Source organism: Lepus europaeus, chromosome 1 (assembly GCF_033115175.1).
Source record: "Lepus europaeus isolate LE1 chromosome 1, mLepTim1.pri, whole genome shotgun sequence".
NCBI lineage: Eukaryota > Metazoa > Chordata > Mammalia > Lagomorpha > Leporidae > Lepus > Lepus europaeus.
This window is the reverse complement of record NC_084827.1, coordinates 144,648,363-144,671,739: the sequence shown is the minus strand read 5'-3', so window position 1 is coordinate 144,671,739 and position 23,377 is coordinate 144,648,363. Positions and strand designations below refer to the sequence as shown.

At 45.4% G+C, this 23,377-nt stretch overlaps 1 protein-coding gene and 1 pseudogene across 2 annotated transcripts; both read right to left on the bottom strand.

Annotated features, from left to right (window-relative positions):
* Positions 1–455: 455 nt before the first annotated feature.
* BZW1 (basic leucine zipper and W2 domains 1) lies at positions 456–16,443 on the bottom strand. 2 transcript variants are annotated; one of them, XM_062189746.1, is made up of 12 exons: positions 16,336–16,443; positions 15,089–15,162; positions 12,282–12,458; positions 9,917–10,011; positions 8,519–8,584; positions 7,758–7,893; positions 6,902–7,011; positions 6,587–6,757; positions 4,272–4,418; positions 3,836–3,974; positions 2,549–2,671; positions 456–2,114 (listed from the first exon to the last, which is right to left on the bottom strand). In XM_062189746.1, the coding sequence occupies exons 2-12, from the start codon at positions 15,150–15,152 to the stop codon at positions 2,083–2,085; spliced, it is 1,260 nt and encodes a 419-aa protein (XP_062045730.1). In that variant the 5' UTR covers positions 15,153–15,162; positions 16,336–16,443; the 3' UTR covers positions 456–2,082. The 2 variants fall into 2 exon arrangements, with proteins under 2 accessions (XP_062045730.1, XP_062045737.1); XM_062189753.1 differs by lacking the exons at positions 9,917–10,011; positions 15,089–15,162; positions 16,336–16,443 and having other exon boundaries at positions 12,276–12,359.
* Positions 16,444–20,909: 4,466 nt separating this feature from the next.
* LOC133763306 (phosphatidylethanolamine-binding protein 1-like) lies at positions 20,910–21,556 on the bottom strand (annotated as a pseudogene).
* Positions 21,557–23,377: the final 1,821 nt, after the last annotated feature.

The following is a 23,377-nucleotide window of genomic DNA, read 5'->3' as shown; positions in this document are numbered from 1 at the left end:
TTAGTTCTGGCAGCTGAGTTCTAAAATTCAAAATGAAAATCTGCAGTCTTTATTTTATAAAGCATTCCCTTTCTTTATACTATACTTCCAAGGGTGACTTTTCAATTTACTGTATTAGTAGTACATAAATACTACTGTGTCATCAGGAAGAAAACAATGATGATCAAAGATCATAATGTAGTTCTGGAAGACTACACACTATTTCACTATACACAGTATATAATAAAACAAGGTACACTTTGTACAGCATAACATGCAATGATCTGCTTATAGAAATGTCAATGTAGTTTCAGCTACATTACAGTTTTGTGGTGTTTACAGTTTGGGAATTATAAAGATGAAAGCAACAATTATTTAATGCTTACATGCTAAAGACACCTGAATGCACAACACACAGTACTACTAGGTATTAACATGGAATTTACAAAGAAAAAAAAAGACTGATCTATTAAACCTAAGTGTAAGGATGGACTTTATTAAAAAAAAAAAATAAGTCTTTTGAGGACTACAAATTACAAAGTAAAAGCAGATTACTATGTAGAAATCTAGTGAATACATTTTGCCTGTGCATGAAAACTATGAAAGTTATTCATTTAACAACTTCACCCCATTCACAATGTTATCAGTTATAATGCTCTTAAGGTCACTAAACTTTTATTTCAAAGTATATTACATGTTCTTCCTTCAAGATGAATTTTTAAACACCAAATGCTTGGCTCATAAGAATGGCACCTTCCAAAGGGGTAATCTCCACTCAGTTTCTGGTGGCCTTAAACCACGTTAGTATCTTTCACCAATTGAAAAATCTTCAAAATGTTCACTTTTAACACAGTCTTTCCACTGGAAAAAAAAAAAAGGGTAACTACAACCCCCCCACCATGAGTCCTAATGAGTACATACATAAATGGGTAGCAGCAAGAAAAGAAAGATAATTAAAAGGCAGCCATTAAAATAAACAGATCAACTGTATAGAATATTTGGCTCATGGCAATTAAAAAACAGCATCTGAGTTATGTTACTAGCCAGATGCTAGAGCAATTACAAGTGTGTTAAGAAAATGAAGCCAGTCCAGTATGACTAAGTGGGAATACAGAATTGTCACTGCACTAACTCTTTACAAATACTTTAAGCCAATAGGGAATGTAAATTACATTTAGATCAGATCAATTCAAACATGCTGAGCTCTAACATTTTCACCAGGTTTAGTACATCAATCATTTCCTTTACTCGTAGATTTTACAAGTCTTTTTCTATCTAAGTGTATTCTGAGCACAGAATATTTTAAACAACAAGACTTCTATAAGTTACACTTGAAAATGCCCGTATGAAAAGAATATCCATCTTTTGCCTAGAAAGATACAGACAAACTGAATGCAGAAGTTTCCCAAACGGAAGAAGCTCAACATTTTTCTTCCCACCACCTCTGCCACATAAGATCTCTCAAACTTGAGAAGTTTGCTTCTCATGGCTTCACTAAGGATGTAAACCAACAGCAAACAACTGAGCTTAAGGACATCTAGGGTTAAAACTGCAAGAAAATGTTAACATGCAACAATCCAAATACTCATGAATCACGTCAATGAATTCAATTATCAGAGATGAAATTTTCATTGATGAGTAGGGCTCTGGGCAGAACAAATTATCACACAAATCATTGCTTTTTGAGACTTTGGATACTTTTACAGTTTAATTTGCAAACAGAATTTTATAACAAATTATTAACCAAATCATATTGAAAACTGTTTATATAGAAAACCCAGGGAATAAAGTGAACTGTTCATTGTGGAAGGCCTTAAATTACATTATTACAGTAGAAAATACAGGAGGTAGAAGATAACTGAAAAGACTAATGCAACATTAGATTCAAATCTATAGCTCCTGTAGCTACTTAAAACATGGTTTTAGAAACTAAACCCAACATTTCTAGTAACCATAGAAACAATTAAAAATAAAATTTGCCATGAAAGCCCTTATATCATGCTTGATATAGGGAGGTAGGAAGATGTAAGAACCAGGACACATGAGACATGACATTTTATCTACAACTCCTGTTTGCTTTACTGAGGGTGTGGTTTTCAAAATTCAGTCACCTTCTTCAGCTTCAGACTCAGATTCTAGAAGAGGGGAAAATGCAGTCAAGCTCTATGTATCAGAAGCAAAAGTTTCTATTTGTGATTTTGAATTCCTTATGAAAAACATAAGAAATTTTATTAATATCCTTAGATTAAGAAAACTTAGATGAGGATATCTGAAGTATTCACTTACAAATCCCAAAATTCATGAATATTAATTATTCTCAAAAATTTCAATTTTCTTCCAAAGAATGAATAGTATTATGGCTGAGCCATCAAAATACTGTACAAAATTGAGTTTTTCTCACCTGCCTTAAAACAAATGATTATTTGCAGGTCTGTCAAACTAGTACAAATGGTGGCTCAGGAGAGAAGGAAGCATGTGTGACCACAAACTTCGTGAAGACTCTGCACTATGACATTTTACAATGCATGGCTAAGCTTTACCAAACAAGCTGCACCAAGGAAAGACTCACCTTCTTCGGCATTTTTGAGCCATTCTACAAACTTTTTCATTTGCTCAAGGAAGACACTTTTCCCCTTTGCAACATGTGCATCTTTATACCACTTCAGAATGGGCTCTTCACTCAGGACTTCCGCTATAAAGAATCATCAACCAGTACATTAGGGCAGGTTCTAATACTTTTTTCTGCCTCAGGCAGAATTAGAACCACCTAAATAAAACATCTGAGAAGTAAGATCCCAAGAAAAAGCTAAGTAAAAAGTATTTGTATTGTTTGCAAGACGAATCTGCATTCAAAACACCAATTTAACAATTTCAAGAAAAATAGTTAAGATAAAGAAAAGGGGCTGGTGTTGTGATACAGCAGTTTTAAAGCAGCAAGAAGTCTGCATCAGAAGCAGAGCTGGGACAAGAACCCAGGCACCCTGCTTGACAAGGGATACAGGCATCCCAGGCAGCATCTTAATAGCTGTGCCAAATGTTTGCCAAAGGACTATGGTTTTGTTAAAAAAAAAAAAAAAAAAAAAAAAAAAAAAAAAAAGTACTTATATGAGAATCTAAGTGAGGGAAGTGGGGAAAAACACTTTTAAGAACTCTTACCGCAAACTGTTAATCACCGAAGCATGGGGCACTCCCAACTTTCTTACAAACAAACAAGAAGTGCTGGGGTTCAAGGCAGATTCCTATTCTGCGTGGCAGAGCACAGGCACTAACAAAATCACTGATGGTAACTAGGGAACAGTACTCACGCTTAGGCATATCACCCACACTCACGGAGCTCAAGGGCGGTCTGAGTGCAGGATTTCAGAACGTGCTATCACTAACCAAAGCAAATTAAGTAACTAGAATGGGCTCTAAGCCAGCAGAGGTTGTGTCTTTGCTAGCCACTTCAGACAGGTTTCTGAAACTGGGACCACAGAGAAAGGGGTAACTGAAGCAGGGCTTTACACAGCGCGCGGAATTGGTCCCGAAGGACGAGTGAAGGCGGCACTGAGGCGCGCTGCAGAGCAGCTGGCTTCAGGAAGGCTGCGGCCCAGAGCGCTGCAGAGCAGCTGCGGAAGGGACCTGGGCATTCTGAGGGGGACAGAGTGCAGGAGGCAAAGCTTGGGGCTGTATCCCGGAAGCTTCAGATTCTACCTTGTCACTACTAGGGCACTCAAAGCGCCCAATATTAGAGACAACTCTGTCTGGTGACTAGAGCTGAAGAACCCCAGGGTGCTGCTGTTCAGCTAGAAATTCATTTTAATGACTGAGTAATGACAGATTTTTTAATAAAATACACTCACAACATTTAACTTACCTTTATAAAAAAGCACCACGATTTTCTGGAAGGCTTTCATGAAGTGAATGTTGTCATAGCAGTACTCCTGAATCTTCAGTAGCAGAGTCAGCTCAGACTGACCTTGAGTAGTGAAGGCAGCAAGTAGAGGGCTGTATTGCTTGTGAAGGGAAGGCAGAAGAGAGTCAGTTATTCATTCCAAGGACCGTCCTTCGCAAAATTCCTACCGTGCACCCAGTTACAGGCTTCAGTTACTTTTGAGTATGTTGGTAACAACCTGCAAACCAAGGAAGGTCCTAATCAGAGTTTAAAGTGCTCTCATCCATAGTTAGTATGTTACTTCTCTACTTACTGGTGGATCATTCCCAAGAGCCCTGGACTCAGAGAAGCAGAGACCGTTCACACTTACTCCCACTGGCAAGCACAACAGCTTGTTGGGGAAGGAACGCCTTACTACCTTCAAGTGCTTGATGGCTTGCTCCGCTACAAGCTCCTCTTTTTTGTTCCACTCCACAGTGCTCATTACACTTGACCAGACTATTCCAATGACAACTGGTTCCGGGATGTTGTTTTTTTTCATCTCTTCCTTGACGTACAAAATGATCTGAAAACAAATCAAAATTAGTAACCAGTCAGTTTTGATACACAGAGGCTTCACAAATCAAATTTAGGCCTTTTATAAAAGCGTAAAAACAGGGGCCGGCAATGTGGCATAGCAGGTGGTAAAGCCACCACCTGCAGTGCCAGCAACTCATAGGGACACCGGTTCAAGTCCCAGCTGTTCCACTTCCAATCCAGCTCTCTGCTATGGCCTGGGAAAGCAGCAGAAGATGGCCCAAGTACTTGGGCCCCTGCACCCATGTGGGAGACTGGGCAGGAAAAAGCTCCTGGCTCCTCACTTCAGATTGGTGTGGTTCTGGCCATTGTGTCCATCTGGGGAGTAAACCAGTGGATGGAAGCCCTCTCTTTCTCTGCCTGTGACTCTCCCTTTCAAATAAAATAATAAAAAAAAAAAAAAAAAAAAAAAAAAAAGGCATAAAAACAGGGGTCAGCGCTGTGGCACAGCAGGTTAAAGCCCCGACATCCCATATGGGCACTGGTTCAAGTCCTGGCTGCTCCACTTCTGATCCAGCTCCTTGTAAATACACCTGAGAAACCAGCAGAAGATGGCCCAAGTCCTTGGGCCCTTGCACGTGTGTGGGAAACCCAGAAGAAGCTGCTGGCTCCTGGCTTCAGATAAGCTCAGCTCCAGCTATTGTGGCCATTTGAGAGGTGAGTCAGTGGATGAAAGGCCTCTCTATCTCTACCTCTCTTTTATTTTCCCCAAAGATTTATTTATTTATTTGAAAGTCAGAGTTACACAGAGAGAGAAGGAGAGGCAGAGAGAGAAAGGTCTTCCATCCGTTGTTTCATTCCCCAATTGGTTGCAACGGCTGGAACCAAGCCGATCCAAAGCCAGGAGCCAGGAGCTTCTTCCGGGTCACCCACATGGGTGCAGGGGCCCAATACTTGGACCATCTTCTACTGCTTTCCCAGGCCATAACAGGGTTGGATCAGAAGTGGAGCAGCTGGGACTCGAACCAGGGCCCATATGCAATACTGGCACTGCAGGCGGTGGCTTTACCTGCTACGCCACAGCACTGGCCCCTGCAACTCTATCAAATAAATAAATAAATAATAAAGCATAAAAACACCTTTCTAAGGGCCAGCTTTGTGGTACAGTGGGTTAAGTTGTCACCTGTGATGGCACCAGCTCATAAATTGGTTTGAATCTTGGCTGCTCTTCCAGTCCAGATCACTGCTAATGTACCTGGGAAAGCAGCAGAGGATGGCCTAAGTGCTTAGGTCCCTGCCACCTATAGGGGAGGCCTGGAAAAAGTTCCAGGCTCCTGGCTTCAGCCTGGCCCAACCCAAATCACTATTGCCATTTGGGGAATGAACCAATGGATACAAGATCTCTTTTTCTCTGTCACTCTTTTTTTAAAATAAGTAAAATAATCTTAAACAAAAAAACTCAATAAATAAATAAATAAATAAATAAATACCATCTCTGTGCAACTGGTGTATGACTATATGGTGTAGCACATATAACTAGAGAGCATGTTGGCTGGCGCTGTGGCTCAATAGGCTAATCCTCCACCTTGCGGCGCCGGCACACCGGGTTCTAGTCCCGGTCGGGGTGCTGGATTCTGTCCCGGTTGCCCCTCTTCCAGGCCAGCTCTCTGCTGTGGCCCGGGAGTGCAGTGGAGGATGGCCCAAGTCCTTGGGCCCCGCACCCGCATGGGAGACCAGGAGAAGCACCTGGCTCCTGGCTTCGGATCAGCGCGGTGCTTCGGCCGCAGCGGCCATTGGAGGGTGAACCAACAGTAAAGGAAGACCTTTCTCTCTGTCTCTCTCTCTCTCACTGTCCACTCTGCCTGTCAAAAACAAAAAACAACAACAACAAAAAAAACTAGAGAGTATGTATAACTAGAAGAAGCCTTGAGTCCCAACATCATTTTACACACAGCAGACTAGCGAGGAAGGGCCAGACATGGAAAGATGAGGTCTGTCCACTGGTTTACACTCCACAAAATCCCCAAGTGTTAGCATGTCTAGGCTTTGTAAGGCACTGATTAAGCATACAAAAAAGAAAGGCAAAATCTCATTGTAACATTCAGCAACTATGAATTCAGATTATGCTGGTGAAATATTTTAAAGATCCTCTCATTAGTGAAAATTTCTATGCCAGAAACCTAGCCATTAAAAGATGTTTTAAACACAGCAGCTTACATCCTTAAATGGATCACCACGAGACATCTGTTCTTGAAGTTCTTTCTGGAGCTCTTTACGAGCTCCTATGGTTTGCTGATTCCGAACATATTCTGAAAGTTCTTTCAAGCCTGCCTCAGTAAAATACTTCGTGAAGTGTTCAACGCTTTGCTTATTGGCAGGAAAGAGTTCCTGAAAGGAAAACTTAATGTGGTTAAATGGTCTCTATATCAGATGAAGAAACACAGTCTTTCTTCTCATGGATCAAAAACGAAGACCTTCTCTCACTACACTCTCTTAAGTGTTAGCAGGAACAAGAAGAAAAATGTTACAAACCATCAGTCTGTTGTCCATGCTGACTTTCCGAAGACTTGCAGCTACTGCATTGATATCTTTTTCATTTATCCATGATTTAAAGAGCTTTACAGCGAAAGCTGCTGAAACCCCTATAAAAGAAGAGCTTACTTAACAGAAAGTACTTTCCTGGACCTCAATCACAGTATACCCTCTTTTTCAACCACACGTTTACTCACTTTCTCCCCAAATTGAACACTGAACTTTCCTCTGCATTGTTTACTGTTTCAGTCCAACCTCCCTTTCTACCACCACTTGCTTGTTGTATGCTTCTGTCCAAGTGGTTTCTAATGGGTGAAAGTTCCTACACTTGACAGCGCTGTTGTGAGAATTAAAGTAAGGCACCTTAAATACTTGGTGCTCCAAGTAGTTAGGAAAAAATAAAAGTTAGCTGTAAAAGCAAATAAAAGCTTACTATGCAGAATAACTCAACTATTGAGCCACAATAGGGAATTGATTTTCCTTTCTAGCTTGACATTTTTTTCTAATGTCATCTTCTCCATTAAGACTTATTTCCGTATCTTCCAATTGGCATTAATCTCTCTGGGTTTTCACAGCATTGATTTCCCTTTTACTTTCATGAAATATAGTCACATTTCACCTAAACTTTGGCTGTATGTTGTCTGCCTAAAGAAAGCTAGTAAGCATGGACGCTAAAGATTTACATTTAATGTCTACTGAATTGGGATGAATCTATTAAATTGGAGGATAAACCATCACCAAAGTCCCATATATTAACAGTTTACTACACTCTGGCCTTTACATCAGTTCATTGTTCATGCTGCTATGTGCCCACCCTCAGCCAACTGAAGACCATCCTTTACTAAAGGTTCATTACCTTCTTTAACCAAATTCTCATTGTAAAGGCTATTAAGAATGGATGCATTAAGTGTCCCATTAGCCAGAAGAACACCAGTCAACATAGCCAGCTTGTTCCTCTCCGACTCTGAAAAACCCTTTAAGAAAAGCAGCAGCTGCAAAAGTAAATAGTTAAGAGTTTTTTTTTTAAAAAAATTGCATTACATTAAGAAAAGCAGTAGGGTGTACTATATTAGTTAAAAGGATGGGCTCTGGAGCCTAACCATCCAAGTTTACATCTCAGTTATCATACTCATGAGCTGAGTGATCTTGGGCATGATACCTGACTTCTGCGTCTCAGTCTCCTCATTTATACAATATGGATAATAAAATTCATCTCAGAGTTTGCCTGAACATTAAATTAGCTAATAATTAAATCAGAATCTAGTATTTCATATATGCTACTACTAGTTTTACTACATTTTCTGTACATCTATATATACAAAATTTCTAAGACAGAGACTCAAATACCAAGCAGGCTAAGTTTTACTTAATATCTTAACTCTAATCCTTTACCATACATTTTCTGAACAAATTTCACTTTGATTTTAAGCCTGCTGCAATCTGTTTGGACAGAAATAAGAAATAGTGTTCAGCAACTTAGAAATGTTTTAGTGATCTAAATGATACACCCACAAACTATATTTCAATCAGTCTACTTAAATATCTAAAATGATCTCAAGTCTATGGTAGAATTAGGATTTAATATTCCCTCTTCTGACCCATATTACGTTTTCATACCTTTTTTACTTCATCTTCAAAACCTTTCTCCAGGTATTTGTAGCGCCTGATTAACTTGTTAAAAACCTATGAGAAACATTAACTGGATTTAATATCATTTATGTAGAAGTCAAATCCCTAAAAGAACTAGGTCAGAAACAATGAGAACTTCCCATTTGGGATTTCTAAAACATTCCATTGAATATAACAGCTTATAAGCTTTTTCAACTAGCTTGTGAAGTTTGTCAACTTCCAAACTCTACAAAATGCCAATACTATTAGCACTTTACTACTAGCCACTTTTCAATAGGTTTACATTGCTGTGTATTAAATGAGGACTAATTATACCCAAATACAAGTCATTTAGCCATTTGTAGGACATGAACAGAATAAAACTGTAACACTTCCTATTGATATTTCCAGGTTAGAAACATTTTAATTCTTTGCTTATAATAATACAAACATAACCACATAGGAAGCTTCAAGAGAGATCATGATTAATAAGCTAACTTGCCTATAACTCATTTATCTTTAAAACAGTCGTACACATGATTCAACCAGGGAACTCACAATAGGGAACTAGTTTATCTTGTTAGCGTGACATTTCTTTCAAAGACTAATTCTAGACAAACAGGAAAAGGAGAAATCAATTGAATCTTTTCCTGTTTTGTTCTCCTTAATGCTTCTAAGGTTTCTATCTATCAGAGTGTACCAAGAACCTTAAAAGTTAAATTCCTGGCCGGCGCCGCGGCTCACTAGGCTAATCCTCCGCCTTGTGGTGCCGGCACACCGGGTTCTAGTCCCGGTCGGGGTGCCAGATTCTTTCCCGGTTGTCCCTCTTCCAGGCCAGCTCTCTGCTGTGGCCAGGGAGTGCAGTGGAGGATGGCCCAAGTGCTTGGGCCCTGCACCCCATGGGAGACCAGGAGAAGCACCTGGCTCCTGCCATCGGATCAGCGCGGTGCGCCGGCCACAGCGGGCCTACCACGGCGGCCATTGGAGGGTGAACCAACGGCAAAAGGAAGACCTTTCTCTCTGTCTCTCTCTCACTGTCCACTCTGCCTGTCAAAAAAAAAAAAAAAGTTAAATTCTTTCAGGCCAGCACTATGGAGTAGCAGGTAAAGCTGCTGCCTTCAGTTCTAGCATCTGACATGGGCACTGGTTTGAGTCCCAGCTGCTCCATTTCCAATCCAGCTCTCTGCTATGGTCTGGGAAAGTAGCAGAAGATGGCCCAAGTGCTTGGGCCACTGCACCCTCATGGGAGACCCAGAAGAAGCTCCTGGCTTCCGACAGGCCCAGCTCCTGCTGTTGCGGCCATTTGGGGAGTGAACCAGCAGATGGAAGATTTCTTAAAGGCAGAATGTTCCTTAACAATTAGTCAGATGGATAGTAGCTAAGTGAGAATAATTAAGTTTCATTCACCTGAGCAAATGCTTGCATGGTCTCTAGATCTTCTTGAGCTGCGAACACGCAGACATCTGTACGCATCATGTCATCTGCCAGTGTACCACCTGGGGCTAAGGTATATTTTACAACAAATTTGCAGTAACAGATTTAAAATTGACAATCATTTCAATCTCACTTTCTATAAGGATTTCCACTATGAAATAACATGATACAACATTCAAGATGAATTGAACGCAATCAATTTGTCAGTAGGAACACAGCTGACTGGCTCACTGTGTATGAATGCACTGAAACAATCAATACAGGAATAAATAAAACCACCTAGCTTAGCAGTCCAGAGAAACTTACTGAATTAGCTAGTCAACAGAGCCAAACCTGTCAAGTGGAGACGATTAGGGCTGGGTTTGATTACTTTCCACACAAAAAAAGACCCTGCAAGGGGGCCGGCGTTGTGGTACACCTCGTTAGGCCACCACCAGATGCTGGCATCCCATATGACCATGGATTCAAATCCTGGCTGCTCCACTTCAATCCAGCTCCCTCCTAATGCACCTGCAAAACCAGTGGAAGATGGCCCAAGTACCTGCGCCCCTGCACCTTCATGGGAGACCGAGTTGGAGTTCCAGGCTCCTGGCCCAGCCCTGGTGATTGTGGCCATTTAGAGAGTGAATCAGCAGTTAGAGGATCTCTTTCCCTCTCTGTTCCCCACCCTCCTTCCCTAACTCTGCCTTTCAAATAAATAAATCTTCTGAAAATAAATAAAATAATCCTTCAAGCTTTTAAGAGGCTGTGCTATAAAAACCCACAAGTAGAGACCTTATATTTTAAAAAATGGGATGAGATGGAGTCTGTGAAAGTAAAAAGTAGGATTGTGTTAAATTGTTGAAGTTGGGTAACAGATCAGATGTTTATTACACTATTCTCTTTAGGGTATGCTTGAAAATCCTTATCACATAGCTTGCTTTCTTTTTTTAAAAAAAGGCTTCTTGACTGCATTATTATTTCTTACTACAAACTGGTAATACAATGAAAGTACTCATTTGACTACACTTTAGAAGGTATGAATTTTAAGTTCCTGGTTCTGCCCCTGAGCAATTACTTGACCCCATATCATTTAAGCAGGAATACAACCGGAATTGATGCCATCACAGCATGGTTTTAAAGTTCAATAAGGCACTGCTCTGAAAACTTCTGACATACTTAAATGTTACATTCTCTTTTCTGTTGTTATTTTATTTATTTCATTTTTTAAAGCTTTACTTATTTATTTGAATGGCAGTTACAAAGAGAGAGGGAGAGACAGAGATATTCCCATCACTGGTTCATTCACCAAATGGCCAGGGCTGGACCAGGTCAAAGCCAGGAACTTCATTTGCATCTCCCACACCAGTGTGAGAACCCAAGAACTTGGGTCATCTTCCACTGCTTTCCCAAGTGCATTAGCAGGGAAAAATGAAGCAGCAAGGACTCAAACCAGGGCCCATATGGGATGCCAGCACCAAGGCAGCAGTTTAACTTGCTATACCACAGCACCGGCCCCTTCTATTAAGTTTTTAAAGTCCAATGTGTATCTTGCATCTACAGTACATCTCAGTTTGGACCTGCCTCCTGTAGCTAGCAGCTACTGTATTAAACAGTGCAGGACTAGAGCTTTCAAATATACAGAAGTGTTTATAGGACTGAACAAAGTTTATCCATTAACTGGCAGTCTGTAAGCACAGGTCAGGAAAAAAAAAAAATCCCTTGTTGGGGATATTACAGGAACTTTGGTTTCAGAGAAGTTATGGTTCAAATAGACTTCAGACTTCAAATACATTCAGACAGAGCAAGGCAATCTGACACTATGACTCCAGAAGAAAACATAGCTAAGCCCGTGGGGGTAAAAACAAAACACTGGGGCCAGTGTTGTCACGTGGCAGATTTAGCCACTGCTTGCAATGCGGACATCCCATGTCAGAGAACTGGTTCGAGTCCTCGCTGCTCTGCTTCCAATCCAGATCCCTGCTAATGGGCCAAGGAAAGCAGCAGAAGATGGCCTGAGTACTTAGGTCCCTGCAACCTACATGGGAGACCCAGGGATCCAAGCTCCTGGCTTTAGCCTGTCCCAACTCCAGCTATTTGTAGCCATTCCAGGAAACAATCAATGGATGGAAGATTCCTTTCTGTCTCTGTCATTCTGCCTTTCAAATAAATAAAATCTTAAAAAAAAAAAAAAAAAAACACAGCACAACTAAAACCCATCCCATTTTGGGAGGTTTACCAAAATTTACCATATTTTACCAAATTATATTTACCATAATGATAATTTACCAAAATTATTACCATAATCTCCATACATTACACTTCCCTAAATTATTAAACCCACAAAACAGACACTTACCCAGCATTCCACCGGCCACCAGAATGTCGAAGAGTGTTTCTGCATATCGGCGGTAATCAAGTTTTGCTCCAGAGGCATCAAGAAATTTCGCTACTGCTTCCAAATCAGTACCAGTTTCAGTTAAGCCTTGAATAATACAGTCTTGAAATTGAGTAGGGTCAAACCTCTCTTTTTCATCTAGGGGGAGGGGAAGCCAAACCATTTATTAGTTTTAAAAGGCTTATCAAAATGCCATGAGATCACCTAATGAAGTTGTAACTACAGAGTAAGTTAGCCACATTGATCACAATCGCATGTAATTTGATAGTTATAAAAAAGGCAAACACAAGACCTGCAACAAGCAAACCCTCGGAGAGAGACAAGAACGAACACACCTCCTCCACAAGTGCGAGGCAGGATGTCCCAGTCACAAGAATCATGTGGCTTCTCTATGACTTTTGCAAACAAATCTCACAAGTGAGCTACTAGTGTTTCATGGTCCTCTGTGTCAAGGCAGTTTCTACCTGGAATGTCCCCTCTTATGGCTTGTTGGCCTTTTCAAATTTCCAACCATCCTTTTAAACCTTAAAGTAAATTTTATTCCTCTGAAATTTTGCCCAAACACTGGAGTTCCTGGTTCTTTTCTTTAAAATACCCGTTAATATATATATATATAATTTTTTATTTTATTTTTTTTCACTTAACCACTCAGCTGGTACTGGGAAAGTACATTTACTGAGCACTCAATACAGGAAATAAACTGTGCTGGGGTTTTGCTTTAATCCTACCAACAGCCTTGTTACTCTTTATTCCCATTATTGGGAAAGGAAACTGAGTCACAGAAATTAGGTAATTAAAAAACGGTACTGTGTTGCAGCTCTCACAGCAGAAATCCTTATGACCACTTAACAGTCTGAATTTGATCAACTAGCCTCATTCTCCTTGCCTGAATTCCCCTACTGTGAAACGTGGGTGAGAACAGTATCTTCTATCAGAAAGTCACTGTGAATGTCAAAATATAGAGAGAATAGAAAGTACTCAGAACACTGTTTTGGGCACATACTTAGCCTTCACTGAATAGCTTCCTCACCTAGGTGAGATGACACCTTAATTTTCACACAGCACTAGGATAACTAACCCTCTCTGGCCACCAGTTTCCTGACTTTAGCACTGAAGGTTGTGTGTCTGAGAAACACCCTCAGTCTTAGGAAAACAGGGATGGTTATTCACCGCAGCCAGGAGGCCAGGTCTGGATCTTAATCAGAAACCAGGGAAGTCACATCTCTCCCTGGGGTAACAATAGCAACAGTGTTATCTGTTGCTACTATTTATCCACGGGTGATACCAGTGATCCACAAACTCAGAGGATCCAGACTTTGTCCCACTGCTGCCAAACTGCTCTAGTTTACTACTCCTGTTCCTTCAGAAAACTTACTGGTTAAATCTAAATGAATCTGCAAAGACTAAAACCGAATCAGACCTTGGTCTCTTCACCACCCAGACAAAGGGCAGACTCCATAATATGTATGTCAAAGCACCTGCCACTCAGATTTATAATCAGTAGCTGACCTAGTTCTCTATTTCCTCAAAAATTCCTGCAAAGTAAGGTTATGTGCTTACAAACAATAACTTGTTTTGGAAAAATACTATGGTCAATACAAAATATTTCTGAGACCACATATCATTTGGCTTTGTCTCATCAGAATGCCGTCCAACAGAATTCAATATTAACTTACACATCCACTAACACAGAAAGTAGTTAAAATAGAATTCTAATACTTTTCCTTATAAATCTGACAAATATTTAATTTAATTTCAAAGACGCAGTGTCACACGTGTTCCATAACTACTTTCCATGGATAAAGCCCGATTTATGTGCCACAAATCTTCACAAACTTTGTGGTATTAGTGACCATGTGAGGAGCTCTCCTTTTTTAAATTAACTATTTTGCTCAAGCTAGTGAAAACATAGATGTTTTTTAAAATGTATTTTATCTTCATACTAAAAAAGGACATTCACTAACCTGCTTAAAGATACACTGATATAAACACTTGATGCTTGGGAAAACAGTACAAATATGAACATTATGAGTGTATCTGAAATGGCAATTAATTAGAAATTGAAGTTCCTTCCTGGTATTTCTCTTGCGATTGTAGTGCTATGCCAACTGCCTGTCACAGGAACACAAAATATGGGGTGAGGGTTCAGTCCGGCAGGGAAGACACTGCTTGGAATACCGACCTTCCGTACGTCGGGTTCTTCTGGTTCCAGCTTCCTATTAATGTATGCCCGAGGAAGAAGCAGGTGAGGCTAACATGGCTGAGTCCCTGTCACTTACATGGGAGACCTGGACTGAATTACCAGGTCCTGGGGATGTTGTGGGCATTTGGGGAGTGAACCAGCAAACAGGAAGTTGGTTGATCTCTGTCTCTGTCTTTGGAATTTTAAAGAAAGACAGAAGAGATACTCTGGAGGTCTGAAGACAGACATTAAAGTGTAAATATCTGGGGCCAGTGGCGGCACAGCAGGGTAGGCTGCCGCCCGGGGCACCAAGCATCCCCTAGCAGCTGCTTGGTTTCTGATCCAGCTTCCTGCTAATGCCTCCGCTCAGGCCGTGGAGGATGGCCCAGGCACACTGTGCCCCTGCCACCCTCTTGGGAGATCAGGACTGAGTTCCTGGGTCCTGCATTTGGCTTGGCCTGGCCCAGACCGAGCTGTTACCACCATCTGGGTAGTGAACCAGAGGATGGAAGGATCTAGCTCTCTCTCACTGTCCCTCCTCTACCTTTCAAATAAACAAACCTTTAAGATAAACTTAAATACTTGCCTCTTTTCCTGGTTTTAAAACGCTGGCCTGATAGCGTTGGCTTTTGCTGCTTTTGATTATTCATAAAAGACACCCTAGAGAGAGAGAAACATGACCTTAAAAGTATCAATGCCGTAACATCCATTTACAAAGTATCAAACCTCAGTCCGCTCACACACAAACTGAACACCACACCTCCAGCTTGCCAGTACAGCTACTCCAAGCAGAGAATGACCTTCGCTTGAATTAAATGTATCCTCAAAAATCTGCTACCTGGTTACGGGAAGCCTTTTAAATAAGCGCTGTGAACTACAACCTTAGATGACCTTATGGTGCCAGAGTAGTGACACGCACCCATCATAAACACACAACTGACTGTTTCAGCTCCTCCACGTTCCTCTCTCCATCTGCCTATATCTTCCACTACTTCTACGCACTGCACACCGCCCTGGCCAGGAGGTAGCCGTCCGATGCGGAGTCTTTTCTCTTGGGAGGCCTGGTTCCCAGCAGCAGTATCCTACCCCACAGTCGGTGCCTGCGACTGCAGCGCCCCTGGCACCACTCGGGCCTGCAGAACTCAAGTGGGCAGCTCCGGCTTCCTCTGCCCCAGGCCCTACAGCCCAAGCCTCCTCCCCGGCCGCGCACGTGTCTCGCAACCCACACCCTCCCCGCGCCTCCTGCCCGAGCGAACGACAACCCGCCCCTCGTTCAGGACCCTCTCGCTCGGCCACAGCGGGCGCCGTGGGTCCCCTCCCCCGGGCCCATCTCCACTGACCCCGTCGCCTGTGGTGGCGGCCGCCGCAAGGAGCGGACCACAGGCGCCGAGGCGCTCCGCGCCGGGGCCCCCGCCGCCCCGTACATCCGCCCGCCCTCCAGCGACAGCAGCGGCGGAGGAGGCGGCCGCAGCGGTGGTGGCGGCTCCTCCGCCCCGCCCGCCGGAACCCCCCACGCGTACATCACCCAACAGAGGCCGCGGCCGCTTTGTTACCCAGGCCGGGCCGGGCCCGGACGGCCCGCCTCGGCCACTGCCTTCGCCCGCGCCGCCGCGCCGCGCACCCAGCTCCCCTCCCCGACCCGGCGCCGCCGCCTCTCGGCCTCCCCTGCTCAGGTGGCTCTCCCAGCCCTCGAATCCAGGCCCCGGATCCCGCCCGGCCTCCTGCGGCGACCCCGGCTCGGGCCCCTCCAGGACAAGCCGCGCCGGGCCTGCCGCCTCCTTCGCCCCCTGCCCGGCGACGACGGGCCGGCACGAACGGCGCGCCGTGCCTCACCGAATTTAAGGCGAAGAGAAAAGAGCCAGAAATCCCCGATGTGGCGGCAACTGCGGCGGTGTCTCCTCTGTGACCGGAACTAACGCGAGGAGGAGGAGGAGGGACGAGGCGCCGCCCCCGCCCGGCGCTCTGCTATCGCGAGATTTCTGCCCCTTGCACCACCTCGCGCCCCTCCCTGATCGGCCCGCCACCTCCGCCCTTCCCATTCCCAGGAGCTCGGGGTGGGAGAGGAGGCAGTGGGATGGAAGACGGGTTCCCAGGCTGCTTTATTCCCTCGCGGGGTTTCAGGGAGCGTGGGCAGCTGTCCCACACCAGCCTGTGTTTCCTCTGCCGCCGCCTCACGCGGCCCCTCAGTCCACGGAGCCGGTGGAAAAGGGAGGCCGCCCCCACGGGTCTCGAACTTGGACGCGTCCTCCCCGCGGCCCAGCCCAGCCGCCCCAGGCCCCTCCGCCGGAAGTCGGTGCTCAGGGGCCCGGGGGGCGCTGGGACCCTGCGTGGGCCGAGCCGGGGGCGGGCGGGCCCAGTGGCTCGGCTCGGCCGCTGGAAGCCACACCTCGCTTCCAGCCCGGCCGGCCGGGGTTGGCGGAAGTGGCTCGGGCTGAGTGTCCAGCGAGGGCGACGGGGCTCTGCGGTGGCTGGCTGGGTGGGGTCGTGCGCTGCCCCGCTTTGGAGTGGGGAGGGCGCGGGCTGTAGGTTCGGAGGGAAACTCGGCGGCTGCCACGCCGCAGCCCTGTTTGTCGTTGTCTCCCCAGTGAGGTGGCCGTGGGGACCTGGAGAGCGTCAGAATCCCCTGGAGGGTGTCTGTCGAAGCGGCTTGCTGGGCTCCACCTGCAGAGTTGCAGATTTCTGCAGGTCTGGTGTGGGAGCCGCGAAAATGCCTTTCTGCTGAGATCTCTGCCATGCTGGTGTGCACGCTGCTGGTCTAGCTTGAAAAGCTCTCACCTGGGAGTGCTGTCCACAAACAGCTAGGGGACAATCATATGGCACGGTTCCTGGAGACGTTACAAAACTCAGTACAGAGACATTCAGCGTCTCCAGGAGCCGGCCTCTTGCTCTTCTTCGTTGTGCCTTAGTTGTTTGCCTCTCTCCATCTGCTAGCTCACTCACCTTCCAACGAAACTCAAAAACAAGGCTTAATCCCTAAAATCACCTTCCCAGAACGCTGCTTCTCTTATCAAACATGTGGGTGAAATAGTCGACGCGAATCAACTTCTTTTCCTTAAGCATCTGACCTCTGTCCCTCCACCTGAAATAATTAACAGACCCAGCGATTCTTTTCAGTCCTTACTTTCCGTACCCCTTCAGGGCTTTTAGAGTGCTTCCCAGATACTTCGAAGTTTGGTCCAACTCTCCCGGCTGCTCTGAAAAGGCCTTGCTGGTCTGATGACTGCTCTATACTCTCACCTTTTATTCGCTTTCCTCGGTGGAGGGAAGCCTTGTAGGTTCTCGGGGACTTAACATTCACTCCATTTAAAAGAGTTCCAAACCCATCTACTGAATCGTTAAACAAATATTTGCTGAGTCCAGCTTCTGTGCCCCTCCAAGTGGAGGGAACAGAGTTGGAAGGTCTTGGGGCTGGGGAGTGCCTGCTCCGTTGGAGGACCTGTGGAGCTGTGGGGGTCAGGGGAAGTAGCAGGAGTCAGAGCTCGAGGTCTCTAACCCAGTCCTTTCCCCCAAATCCCCAGTCCCCACGATCTGGACACTGGCATCTCCCTTGGGCTGGCAAATGTACAACCTTCAGTGCTACAGATTACTCTTCCTCCAAAACCATTTCACCTCTTAAGTTCTGTTAAAGTTACCATGCTGCACTAACAAAAATGATAGTTATTTTTATGCAGTAAATATGTTAGACACTTTGCTAAGTATGTCATATATTAACCTTATGTAATCCTCAAAAACACTCTATAATCTAGACAATATTATTAGCCCAGCTTTATAGATGGGGAAACTGAGGCACAGAGGTCAAGTAACTTGCTCAAAGAGTTCAGTTGGAACTCAAGGAGTCTGGCTCCACCACTGGATTGTATCACCTCTCCACCAGGATCTTATTTTTGTATCCATGCAACACACATTTCTTGAGCTAGAGACCAGTAGAGATACAAAGGTAACAAATTGTGATGGTTACCTTTTTAATTTTATGGTATCACTTTCACTGGATTAAGGAATATCTAGAAACAAGTTATTTGGGGTATGTCTGTGAGGGTGTTTCCAAATGAGATTAGCCTATTGCATCTGAGTGGGCCAGCTGGGAAGATGGAACCCCAGCATGGGTGGGGGTGGGCACCATCAACTAACCGACTGGGGATCAGGAGAGGCCAAATACGGAAGGCAAATTAATAGCTTGCTCTGAGAGCTGGGACATGCTCCACCCGTGCCTTGAACCTCGCTTGCTGACCTTTGGACTCCCAGGACTTGCGTCAGTGGCTCCCTTGCTGACATTCAGGCTTTCAGCCTGGAGCTGAGAGTTTGACCATTGGCTTCCCTAGTTCGGAGGCCTTCAGACTTGGACTGAGCCATGCTCCTGGACATCCCAGGGTCTCCAGCCTACAGACAGTCTGTCTGAGACTTGGCAGCTGCCGTACTCCCATGAGCTAATTACCCTAATAAATCCCTCTTTGTAGACCTATAATTATATCCTATCTACTGAATACTGCAGAGATACCTAACACATAGACCTGTGCTCTCACAAAGCTTATCTTCTGTACTTGCCACATTCCTCAACTCCGGTATCACTTTTGGTGTCATCCTGATTTAGGCTTTTCTTACCCCAAACTAAATGAGACTTTTCACAATAACTTCCTGATTTCACTATCACTTTCTTCACACTTGCAGATCAATCCTCCCAAGTACAGCCAGTATTTGAGGCCACCCAGAGACAGTTCTGACCAATATTTTATAATGCTACATTGGGGATTTTATTTCCATCTGATGTGAGGATATGTAGCAACTAGTTTTTGTCTAAAAACTATTAAAGTTAACAAGATATTTTCTTTAAAAATTAAAGCAGAATAAATGTATCCATACCACAAGATAATTCTCACTATCTTTGCATATGTATTATTTTGTTTTAATTTTTATTTTTATTTAAAAGGCAGAGACAAAAGGAGAGAGACAGACTAGCAGAAATCTTCCATTTGGGTTCACTCCCCAAATACCTGCGATAACCAGGGCTGGATCAGGCTGAAACCTGGAGCCCGAACTCCATCTGTGTCTTCCACTTGAATGTCAGGGACCCAAGTACTTGAGCCATTCCCCTGCCGTCTCCCAGGGTGCACATTAGCAGGAAGGTGCATAAGAAGCAGAGGGGCCGGCACCGCGGCTCAATAGGCTACTCCTCCGCCTTGCAGCGCAGGCACACCGGTTCTAGTCCCGGTCGGGGTGCAGGATTCTGTCCCGGTTGCCCCTCTTCCAGGCCAGCTCTCTGCTGTGGCCCAGGAGTGCAGAGGAAGATGGGCCAAGTGCTTGGGCCCTGCACCCCAAGGGACGAGGAGAAGCACCTGGCTCCTGCCTTCGGATCAGCGCGGTGCGCCAGCCGCAGAGCACCGGCCACGGCAGCCATTGGAGGGTGAACCAACAGAAAAGGAAGACCTTTCTCTCTGTCTCTCTCTCCACTCTGCCTGTCAAAAAAAAAAAAAAAAAAAAAAAAAAAAAAAAAGCAGAGGAACCAGAACTTGAACCAGGCACTCTTATATGGAAGCTGGCATCCCAATGGCATCTTTCCCCCCAACCCCAAATGGCATCTTTTTTAAGAATTGTGATGTTTATTCGAAATGCAGAGTTACCGGGGGTTGGGGGTTGCAGGGAGGAGAGACAGAGAGCTTTCATCAGCCGGTTTACTCCCCAGATGGCTCCTGGGGGTGGAACTAAGGCTGGGCTAGGCCAAAGCTGGGTGCCAGGAGCTTCATCGAGGTCTCCCACGGGGGTGGCAGGCAGCCCAAGGACTTGAGCCATCTTCTGCTCCTTTGTTGCTGTTGTTCAGATTGCTCACATGCTTTTATTTTTATTCAACTATAAGCAAACAGCAGAATTAATACTGCGTGAAGCAGCTCCAGACGAGCCTTCCTTACAGCAGTGAAGAGTGAGCAACTGAACAGGCCCAGACTTAAGGATTCCTGACACCCTGTCACCTGTGACCGCTGCTCTGCTAGATGGCCATGGCTGACTACAGCGAGGCCTCCTTCCCAACTCTGTTTTCCAGTAATGTAGAGGAACCAGAGTGGGCACTGACACCTGTGAGGCCATCTGAGACGTCCCCTGCTGGGGCTCGCCCGAGACTCAAGCTCTGGCTGTCTCAGGAGGTGCAGGTGGACACAATTCGGGACTCAGGGTCACAAAAGGCAGAAGCAGAGACATTTTTCTCTAGTGCTTTGACACTTTGCTCTACTCCTGTAGGCTTGATCATTTTCCTTGCACTTTTTTTTCTGTTTTAAATTCTGGGTTGCTAACTTCCTATTATCTATTTGGTGACTCCATTTCAGTTCAAACTTAACCAAAACATAAAGTGGGACATGTGACTGATCCAGAGTCATGAAGAACAGGCAGCAGGAAGTCACCTGACACCACTAGCTGCCTGCTCAGGTGCACGGGGGTGGGGAAGAGGAGAATCTACATACATTACAGACCGCGAGAGGCCAGCACCAGGCTGGGGACCATGCATGACTCTGAGCTTCGCCTTGCTTCCCAGACAGCTGCTCATACAGCTTGGGCACAGAGTCATCCCACTCGAGCCAGCCACTGACATCCCCAGCTGGTACTTTTTGCCCGAAGGTTGCCACCTTGAATTTGCCCTGGTGGTCTCCAGACTGGTTACTGAGAATGGGCTCATCTCACTACAGTGGGCTGTCCTGCTCATAAACAAGCCAGACGTAGTGATGGAGGCCTGTGCCCTTGGGAAGCCCAGAGCCCAGGTAATCAGACAGGACTGTGTCGCTGCTGAGGTACCACCTTTGTGTTGACCACCAGAAAGCAGTGCCACTCCCTGTATTTGGGGTCCTTCCTGCTGAGAGCATCGGGGGCTGTTAGGACCAAGGTGTAGTTTATCTGGATCAAGACCATCCCATGCAATGCTGGTGGGCCAATTCTTAACCTGGGTGGACGTCAACACTTGGCCCAGCTCATCCACCACCAGGCCGCTGCAGGTGACCTGCCCTGGGTGCTGTGGTCACTCCTCCACTTCCTGCAGACCCAAGGGCCTAGACCACTCGCTGAGGTCCACCTGCATGGTAGGGCAGAGTGGGTCAGTCAGCTGGGAGAGTGACAGGAGGCCAGGTGCTAACTCACAGCTCAAGGCTCCAAACCATCTGCAAACTGAGGCAGAGGAAGCTTCCTGCTGGTTTCTCAGGAGCATTAGCAGGAACTGGATGGGAAGTGGAGCAGCCTGGACTGGAACCAGTGCCCACACAGGATGAGTGCATTGCAGGCAGTGGCTTAACATGCTGGGTTGCTGTGCTACGATGCCTGCTCCTAAATGGCATCTTTTTTGTTCTTAAAGATTTATTTATTTATTTGAAAGTCAGAGTTACACAGACAGAGGAGAGGCAGAGAGAGAGAGAGTGTGTGTGCGCTCACGAACGAGAGAGAAAGGTCCTCCTTCCGATGGTTAACTCCCTAATTGGCTGCAACAGCCAGAGCTGCGCCGATCTGAAGCCAGGAGTCAGGAGCTTCTTCCGGGTCTCCAACGTGGGTGCAGGGGCCCAAGGGTCTGGGCCATCTTCTACTGCTCTCCCAGGCCATAGCAGAGAGCTGGATAGGAAGTGGAGCAGCCAGGTCTTGAACCAGCACCCATATGGAATGCCGGCACTTCAGGCCAGGGTGTTAACCCACTGCACCACAACACCAGCCCCCTAAATGGCATCTTAACTGCTGCACCCCAATGCCTCCCCCACCACACACAAACTGTATGTATTCCTGGATGTGAGACAGGACCTGCAATTACTAGGAGATATTCACGGCCGGCATTCCAGGTGTACCCATGGAAGTAGGCATGGTGGGCTAGTATAGGAAATATCTGTATACTCTATCATGCTAGAAAAGGGTTTTAAAGATTTATTCATTTGAATATCAGAATGTAGAAGGAGGGAGGAAAGGAGAGAGAGAGAAAGAAAGAGAGAGAGAGAGAGAGAGAGAGAGAGAGAGAGAGAGAATCTTTCATCTGCTGCTTCACTCCCCAAATGGCCACAACAGACCGGGTAGGGCCAGGCCAAAGCTTCAGAACTCCATCAGGGTCTCCCAGTTGGGTGGCAGGGGCCCAAATACTTCAGCCATCCTCTGCTGCTTTCAGAGGTGCGTTACCAGGGCCCTGTATGGAAAGCAGAGTAGCCAGGACTCAAACTGACTCTCCAATATGGGATGCCAGTGTGGCAAGTAGCGGCTTAATCCACTGCCCCACAACACTACTGCTCCCCTCCTTTTAAAAGAAAATTTATATATTTATTGGAAAGGAAGAGTGGAAGAGAGAGAGAGGGAGAGATAGAGATTAGAAAAGGGGTTTAGGGGCCAGCGCTGTGGCGCAGCGGGTTAAACCCTGGCCTGAAGATTCGGAATCATATGGGCGCTGGTTCTAGACCCAGCTGCTCCTCTTTTGGTCCAGCTCTCTGCTGTGGCCTGGGAAAGCAGTAGAAGATAGTCCAAGTCCTTGGGCCCCTGTGCCCATGTGGGAGACCTGGAGGAGGCTCCTGGCTCCTGGCTTCAGATAGATGCAGCTCCAGCTGTTGCGGCCATCTGGGGAGTGAATCAGTGGATGGAAGACCTCACTCTCTGTCTCTACCTCTCTCTGTAATTCTGTCTTTCAAATAAAAATAAAATAAGTCTTTTTAAAAAAACGAAAAGGGGTTTAAATAATTGAATCTCACACTTTAGTCAGACAGCACCCACCATGACTTTCCTCTTCTTAAGATGTCTTAATTTTTTTTTTTAAGATTTATTTACTTATTTGGAATTCAGAGTTACACAGAGAAAGAAGGAGAGAGAGAGAGAGAGAGAGAGAGAGAGAGAGAGAGAGGTCTTCCATCCGCTGGTTCACTCCCCAGATGGCTGCAACAGC